Source organism: Limulus polyphemus, unplaced genomic scaffold (genome assembly GCF_000517525.1).
Source record: "Limulus polyphemus unplaced genomic scaffold, Limulus_polyphemus-2.1.2 Scaffold2796, whole genome shotgun sequence".
Classification (NCBI taxonomy): Eukaryota; Metazoa; Arthropoda; class Merostomata; order Xiphosura; family Limulidae; genus Limulus; species Limulus polyphemus.
This window is the reverse complement of record NW_013668406.1, coordinates 22,697-32,108: the sequence shown is the minus strand read 5'-3', so window position 1 is coordinate 32,108 and position 9,412 is coordinate 22,697. Positions and strand designations below refer to the sequence as shown.

At 35.3% G+C, this 9,412-nt stretch overlaps 1 protein-coding gene across 3 annotated transcripts in view; it reads left to right on the top strand.

The window, feature by feature from the left end:
* LOC106467920 (protein MTO1 homolog, mitochondrial-like) overlaps positions 1-9,412 on the top strand; it is a 59,854-nt gene that overhangs the window by 33,320 nt on the left and 17,122 nt on the right. For all 3 annotated transcript variants that reach the window (XM_022396139.1, XM_013928304.2, XM_022396138.1), the window contains exon 9: positions 2,856-2,929. In XM_022396139.1, the coding sequence (XP_022251847.1) occupies positions 2,856-2,929 (74 nt within the window). The remainder of the gene's footprint in view (positions 1-2,855; positions 2,930-9,412) is intronic.

The window sequence follows — 9,412 nt, the reverse complement described above, 5'->3', positions numbered from 1 at the left end:
CATCATTGCTATGAATGGAGTTTATTTCATTTAATAAATGTTTCATTTTGATATATAAGTTGTTCGGGTTTTTTCGTCTAAAAGAAAGTGACATTAGTTTCTTGACGACCTAATAGATAAAGTGTGTTATATCTGTAATATCGCTGGAAAGTCACATCTAACTATAAAGTGTTATATATTATTGAATGTTATCATGACCTATAATACAGGGAAAACATTATGTCAGTTTTATCTTGTACAGATACTAGTGAAATAGAAATAGATTTAATTATTCAACAACTTTCCATGTACATTTCATACTACTTACAATAGTATTTAACATTTTCATATCCTCAAAAGTATTATATGGTTAGAATTACACACGAGTATACATTTAAGGTGGATAGCACGTTGGATTTCTAATCCAAAGGTACAGGGTTCGTTCACTGGGCAGGGATGCCACCACCATTGCCTGGTCCCAAGTCCAGGATGAGAAAGGAGAAGGGTTGGGCGTGGGCTAGCAACTCCGCCCCGTAAAAACCAACCTGCTAAAAAATTACTGCAACAACAACTTCCATCAGCGAGGTGTTGTTGGGGCCCTATGCTCCAGTGGGAGTCTACAGGGATTATTATTTTTATTATAGATTTAAGAGGAGGTATGAACTTGGTTACAATGTAGAATAATAGCTTTACTTAATAATTTCCTGTAATTACAGATCTACTGAAGTGTAGAGCTGGAAAGTGAACTAATCAATATACAATAAATTACATCAGTTAGTGACACATAAAATAATTGATTAATCAAAATTATGATTAAATCAATTGTCACAAAAATAATCAACTAATCAAAATTAGTGTTTCTAATTATTACTGATTCCAACTGTCTAAGTAATCAAAATATTGTCATCATGATTTCTCATTCTTATTTTTTATTAACTGAAATATGTTTGGCTTAATCAATTATTGTGAATTATTGACTGATGAAAATAATCAACTAAATGAAATAAGTGCTTCTAATTATTAGTATTTTGATTATTTCAACTATCCTGGTAATCAAGATAATGGCACATAACTAGCCAACGTGATTCCCATTGTTCATGATTACCTTGCTTGGATTAAATGATAGTTTATATTTAACTTAATATATTGCTTACTTATTACAAGCCAGTGTTAATTAGTATAAGATTGCTTTAACAAAAAATTAATGCAAGACAATATTCATTATTCCTTATTTGTTGAAAAACTTGCTCATTTAACTGTGTTTGTCTGAAATTACTAGATATGGACTAATTACAGTCTAACAGTATATAACACCTTTAAATTATTAACCTCTTTATATGAACAAGGCTTCTATTGAATTACAACTAGTTCTAGCTCGATAGGAAGCACTGAAAAGGGAAAACAAAAGTTTGACTGTCATGTGCTGCCTAGTACAGTAATCTTTAAGTTATTCATTCCTCAATGTGACTGTGTTTTCTAAGTTTTTTTCTTGTACATGTTGTAAAATGTAAATGTATTAATCATTTTGATATGTTCTTTCTAAACTTCCATCAGTTGTTGTTGTAGTAGGGATTTAGAATTGAAGACCAAGGGTGCTCAGAACTTAAATAATTTCTCTTTTCCCTACTTTCAATAAAAGAGGAACATGGAGATCACTTTGCGAGAAAAAAGAAAGATGAAAAACTATACAGAAATCAGTAGCTCCAATATTAAAGAATTTATGGCTGGCCAATGGCAAAAAAAAAATTGGCTGTAAGGGAGAAAACTTGTTGCATAAATAATCTGACATGTTTTGTCATATTACCATATTCTAAACAAGGTCTAATGTAGACTCTATAAATGAGCATAATTGGATATGAATTATATCCATTAACACTGCCTTGGATTTGATAAAGATTATTCCATGTGAATCGGTTAATGAACGTTGTCCCCAAAAATTTAACTGTATTAATTGAATACTTGAAGCATTTTTTATTGGCACTAATAACTTCTCACTTAAATACTTATGATGTTTTTATACTCAAATTGTTTTTTTTCCAAAGTTTTTTGCATAGTTGATGGGATTTTAAAAAATCAGAAGCATCTGTAATTATAGTTTTTTTTATCTTACTATGATTTTAATATTTCTTATGACACTTTGATTTCCACCTTATGAAACATTTTAATTTCTGCAAAGAGGTCAACTTGTATCATCATATATTTTCTTGCCAAATCATAAACATTGTACTGTCTGTGGTTTGCTAGGATTGGAAATAATTTGTTTTCACTGAATTATATATTATCTATCACACTCTGTGACAAGAATTTTTGCTAGATTTATCACATGAAATCTAAGGACAATTATTTTTATTGAAGAGTTAGCTTGTTTAGTTTTAGTAGAGTTGTCTAGTGAGAATTTGTAGAGAGAAACCCATGGAACAGTATTAATTGTATTTTCAGCTTGTTACAGGTTTTGTACTAGTTTATGTACGTAATACATTTTCATGTATAACAGTTTAGGATTAAAAAAGTAACTTAATCCTAATTTGTTGCACCTGAAGGTATCTATCAAGGATAGTTTGAAATGATCTTTAAAAATAGCCAAAACAATCTTAAAATAGGAAAATTTGTATCACAAGACTAATAGATTAGTTGAATATTATAGATTAATGAGTCTGATGATTAATTGATTAGTTAAATTGTACTAGTCACCCAGCTCTACCAAGAATATTGTGTATGTATACACAAACTTCAGAATAACACTAACTTACACTTTTACATAATGAATACTTTTTGTAACAGCTATACTCAGGAATATTGTTTGAATGATTTTATTAAAGCCTCAGAAAAACTTTTCAGAATTTGATGATGTTTGATAAATATGTTTGTTTTTTTAGATATTGTCCATCTATAGAATCAAAATGCTTGAGATTTAGGAATCGATCTCACCAGATTTGGTTGGAACCAGAAGGTATTAATTTAAACATGTTTGAAAACTAGAGTAAACTTCATTATGAAACTTCTTGAAAATTGAGTGTTTAAAAGTTGCTTTGGCATTTGGTAAACATTTTCAATTTCTTACTGGAAAGGAAATTTATAGGTAAATACTAAGGATTCTGCATAATTTTCATATTTTATGGAATCATAAATATCAAGATTATATCATAAACATATTCTAGTTTTCTCTGTTCTGTCCATATATATGATTAGATACTTGTCATGTGGTGAGAAGTGAGATGTCACATGTTTCTAATAATATGGCTTAAATTGCGAAATAGTATTTTATATGATTGGAAACAAAAAGTATTTTTGAAATAAGAACAGCTTACAAGAATATGTTTGTGCAAGAAGTAATTTTCAACTTAGGTCATATTCTTAGAAGTATGTAAAATTTCACTTCTGGTACAATGACCACGTAACTGATCATCATGCTTACAATGGTCATTTACAATTTACCCCTGATGAAGGAAGCTCCATTTTTCAAAATCACTTTGTCTATTGGGTTTCTTTTCTAATGTTAGCTTTTTACTGCTACTTCTATATACTTTGGAATGTCATGATTATGTATCTGTATCAGTTTTTTTTTTATCAAGATATAAATTGTATTTTAGTTTTTGTGTGCTATCATTGTATTCTAAATCTTTGATTTTTTTTGCTGTGGTTTAGAAGTTTGGCTTATATTCAGTTAAAACATACCATAATACTATTTAATATAAAATTGAAGTAATAATTTAAAGGATAAAAAGATTCACATAATAAACTATTACTTGGTGTCAAAAATATTCAGTCACCTTAAAAAAAAGTGTTTATGAACTATAATGATTTGTAAGGATTTTCTGGACTGAAGAGGTGTCACTGATATCTGTTGATTATTTTTATTCTCAAGTAGAATTACTTAACCAAATTGCATGAAACTTATTACAAACTTATTAAATAGTATATAGTTGAGATTTAAAAAAAATCATATAATTTGATTTAGGTTTCTATCATTTTTAGGTTATGAAATTTCCAGAACTTTCTTGTGAAACATTTTTGGGCAAACATTAAAAATACTTTCTTTCACCTTAGAAATTCAATTGTTTAATATTGTTGATCAGAAAGTTCCATTTTTTTTGTATATTCAGTCAGTTTCAACTTGATTGATAAGTTTATTTGGATACTTTATTTTTATGTTTGCAGTCATCACCATTTTTGGCTATAAGTCATAAAAACAGCAAAACTAATAAAGATTTATTGGTGACCCCAAACATGATCTTTCACAGTTACTTTTGTCAGGCTGTATAACAATATTTTTGCTGATAATATTCTTTTCGAGATCAGTTTAATTTCATAGTTTTTTTTTTCAATGAATAATGAATTCGTTTTTTGAATATGAGAAACATAATAATATTCAAAAATTAAGGATTTGAGTCATCAAAATTTTTGTCTATCATACTCATTACAAGAAAATATCTGTAGCTCTAAAACTGATACAATTTAACGTAAAAACATTTTCAGGGATTAAAAAACCAAAAACTACTACAAAAGCAATTAAAAAGTTCCCAGATTTGGGGTTGTTCCTTAGTCTTCTAAACTTTCCATTAGATTCCTTTGTTTATTCTTATTGAAGCTCTAGGTAATCACTTTCCAAGTTATGGCTCACATCATTTTATTTACTCTATATTAGTATAAGTAGTTTATAATCTGCTTTGTCTAATCATATGTTAACATTGCCTTTATTTATTTTCAAAGCTTTTCTTTATTAGTCATTATTTTATTACAAGTTACAGCTTTTACAGTAAGGAAGATTTGTTTTTAGAACAGATACAACATTTCAATCAGCGGTGCAATCATGTTCAAGTACACAAGTTTTAACAGTAATGAATGATTTAGTATTTAGATCAACATTCAACAGTCTAAAAATGTATTTAAATTTTTAGAATTAAAATTGATTAATTACGTATATCCATAGCAATACATGTGAATTGACAGATATTAACTTATGGCTGAAGATGAAAAGAAAACTCTCAGAAAGTGAATAAATATGAAAATATAGAAATGTTGTGTGAAATATTTGTGTAAGATTAGGAATGTCTAGAGAAATAAATTTCAAAGACATATAGAGATGTGCCTGGGTATTTATAATTGTGGGATTGTTTGATTTTATTAATAAGGCTTCTCTGATTTTTCTTCCGTTAATGTCAGGTTCATGTTTAGGTATTGTGACAATCTGTTCACAAAAACTGTTTTTTTTTGTTCATATGTTCATGGATGTGGGAAAGGTTTTTTGTGTTCTTTTAACCTGATATTCAAAATACATTATGTTTCACTTATGTAAAAGGCTGGGCGATTGTTACACTTTATTTTCTAAATGTTTCCTGGTGGGGTGGGTTCATTATAAGAAGCCTGTAAAACAAAATTTTACATTATTGTGAATTACACAAATTCTGACACAATACTTCCATCTTCTCACAAGAACTAGTATTTTGTAATTTTCCAATGTAGATGTTATAAATTTCCTATACTGATAGGTACTTCCCTCTACTCAAAACATTAGCTATTCTCGTTCATTGTTGCCCTCTATATGCAAACTTGTTTATTATGCATGCCACAAGCCTTCCACACCACCCTATTGGAATAAAATGATTCCAATGTGTCTCTCATGTAAGTCATCATGCATCACCTATCCACCAATAGGAGCATAGTACACTCACATGATGCATGTGACTCCCTCTATGTGCCTCTACTGAACTGTCACTTCTCGTTTTGCAGTGCTGGCACTCAGACATATTTCTTTTTTGTTTGATTTTGTGTTTAAGATTGTATTTTCTGGAAGTGATTTCATTTAATTTAAAACACTCAGTTTTTTTACATTATTTCATATCACTTACCCTTATTTCAGTCTCATTTCTTATTTATGTTGAATGCTTTTGTTGATTACATCATTATGAATCCTGAAGTTAATGTAATCACTTCGGGTATCACACAATCAACGGACGCTATACCACGGGCTTCAGGTGCTGGCAATCTGGACGGGATATTTGTCTATTTGCAGGGAGATTGAATGTTACATGGGTCAACCTTTATCTCCAAACATTGCCCCTTTTCCTCCTGAACCTGTGGAACCTGGTCAGGTTAACGAGGACTTTGATCATCTGTTTCCACCTCCTGAATTTGCTGTGTCTTTCCATACCTGGGGATTCTGTTCAGCCATCCACAGGTTTTTTGGACTTTATTTCTCAGGTACATGATGTTTTATCCATTGCTCCTATATCTTATGTCCCACATCCTTTGTTATTGCATGAACATACTTCCCAACCCTATTTGGTGTTTCCCCCATCCCTTGACAATCGGGTTCATGCTGACAATTTACCTCTCAGTTGGGTGATGGTGTTAATATGCCTCGTCTCCAACAGGCTTCGGATCAGTCGGCCCTCGCATTTCATAGGGTGGACTGTCCATATCTCGACAAACAGCTGTTAGGTTTGGTTTTGCCCATTTGGGGGTGGGCCCCGAATCTCCCGTTAGTCTCACCCATGCCCAATTTTCCTGTCTCTGTCTTACCCTCACGACCCTCTTGCGGTACCTGTCTGAGGCTCTTCACAGAAATCCTGAGGGGTTTTTCTCGGGACACCCTCTCCCTCTTTACCTCCTCATTGACTCATTTATTGCCTTTGACTCTGGCTTTACAGAGGTGGTAACTTTGTTATTGGAACCTTTTAGGTTGTGATGCTGTTTTATCTTGAACCTGAGAGTTGCGTATGGCTTTGTTTTTAAGATATTTCATCTTTGATACAGTTTTGGAATCCTTGGTTGGCATTTGCAAGCAACCCTCTACCATTTCCCATCTAGTTTCCAGTTCATCTCAGTCAGAGCCAAGTGTGGCTCCTATTTCAGTTTCTCGTCTTACCCCTTCCCATCCCTTACCTGTCCCTCCTTTCTGTGGTGCCATGGTTCACCTTTTTTTCCCAATGATGCATGATATGCCACCAACAGTTCCAGTGATTACCTCGTGGGATTCGGGCACAGTGGAAGCTCGCCTTGCAGCCTTTGTTCCTTGGTGGCACCCTTTCATCTCGGATATTTGGGTTCTTCAGATTTTGTCAGTGGGATACAAAATTCCGTTTCTTGCCCCATCTTCTTTGTGCCAGCTACCTGTTTCTTTTCCCTTCTCCTCGGGATCCAGTAACTTGCCAGCATGTGTCAGAGGTGGTACAGGACCTCCTCACCCAACAGGCTATAGAACCTGTTCCATGTTATTCACTGGGATTTTACTCCCCTCTGTTTGTGATTCCCAAAAAGACCAGTGATTGGAGGCCTGTCATCGATCTTTCCTGCCTCAACCACTTTGTTCACCTCCCACACTTCACCATAGAGTCCTACCTGAACCTTTGGTGGGCTTTTTCACCAAGTCTACGGATGACCAAGATGGACATCTCCAATGCCTATCTGCATATTCCCATCTCGAAATGGTCTTGTCCTTATCTTCGGTTTGTCCATCAAAGGGTGGTATATCAATTTTGCATCCTACCCTTCTAGCAGGCTTCTGGCTGTTGGATGGTATGAGCTTTTGCTCTTCATCTTCATGCCCTGGGGCTGCATTTCCATTTTTACTGGACAACTGGTTACTTCTGGCCCATTCATACTCATCAGTTCCTTCTCCATGCTGCTCGGGTAGGCTGGTTGATCAAATTGTAGAAGTCCTACCTTGTACATTTTGGTGTCTTTTTCAACACTCACTTCAGTCGGGCCCAAATTTCTCTTCTCAGTCTCTGTTCTATGGAATTGTCAGTTCACCATGCCCTGTCTGCTCCCTTACTTTTTGCATGCAAGGTGCTATCCCTTTTGGGGATGTGGTCTTCTTTGATACCACTAATCCCTCTTGGACATGCACACATGCTCTCTTCAGTGGACTGTGCACAATCAATGGGACCTTGCTTGGGATCCCTTGGATACTCTCATCACCCTTTCTCCTTCCCTTGTAGACAATCTCCTTTGGTGATCGGACAAAACTCACACATCTGTGGGAGTCCCACTGCCTCTTCCTCATCCAGACTTACATCTGTTCACAGATGCATCCCTTCAGGACTTGGGTGTTTGTGGATCGATCACCAGGAAGCTTTGGGTCATTGGTCTCTAGATGAAAAATATTTTCATATCAATGTCATAGAGCTCCTAGCTGTTCATTGGGCTTTGGATCACATTTCTTCCATTGCCAAACATTGTCTGGTAATGATCCATTCCGACAATTCCATGGTAGTGGCTTATATCAATCACCAAGGCAGCACCTGGTCCAGATCCCTCTTTTTTTGCATGTTGGATCTTTTATATTGGGCCCACATGGAACACATTTGTTTAATTGCATGTCATGTACCAGGTGCTTTCAACCTCGTGGTGGATTGTATTTCCCGCCCTGACAAGGTTTACTTGACAGAGTGTTCTATTCATCCCCTCGTTTTCCAGTGACTTTGCAGTCTGTAGGGTGTTCCTCACATTGATGCTTTTGCCACCCCCCTCAATCACCAGTCACCCCTATTTTGATCCCCAGTTCCTCATCCTTAGGCTTTGGCTATAAATGCCTTCAGCCAGGATTGGGCACACAGATTCCTATAGGTTTATTCTCTTCTCCGATTACTTCATAGGGTAGTTTCCCTGATACATGCCACTCCGTGCTGGGTCCTTCTGATCACTGCCTACTGGCCAGCTCAACCATGGTTTCCTCGTTTACTCCACCTTTAATTCCTCCCTCCAGTACCACTTCCCTTATTACCCGACCTCCTTTGTCAACCCCAGTCACCCGAATTCTACATCCCGCATTTCATGTCCTCCGTCTTCACACCTGGCTTTTGTCCAGTCCTTGGTGAGGAGATCTGGTTTCTCCTATGATGTAGTTTCTCAATTGGCCCAATCCATCTGTCCTTCCTCCATGAAAGTGTATCAGTGTAAGTGGAAGGTCTTTTGCATGTGGGCCCATGCTTGGAGTTTTCCAACTGCTTGCACTACTGTTGCTGGTGTCTCCGAGTTTTGTACATGGCTTTTTGATGGGGAGTCTTCAGTCTCCTCGATTTCAGGTTATCGGGCAGCCTTATCCCATACCTTTCACCAATACTGCAGGATTTTTTTCTCACCCATCCTTACCATGTCAATCTGTTCCTTCCGGATTGGGATATTAATGTGATCCTCCATTCCTTTACTTTACCTCCGTGGAACCTATATCCTCGTGTTCTTTGTTTCACCTGTCCCCTAAGATGTATTTCCTTCTTTTGACCTATGAGTGTTGACAGTCTGACTTGTTTGCCATCAACGTTACATGCAAATTTTACCACCATACCTATCTTCTCCTTTATCCAGATCATTCCTTCCTCCCCAAAACCTCGGCAGCTCATGAGGGTAACTCCTCCTTTTTTGCCTATTTCTGACCCTCTATTTCTCATCTCTAACCCCATCCCAATCGGGACAGACTTCTATGTCCTAT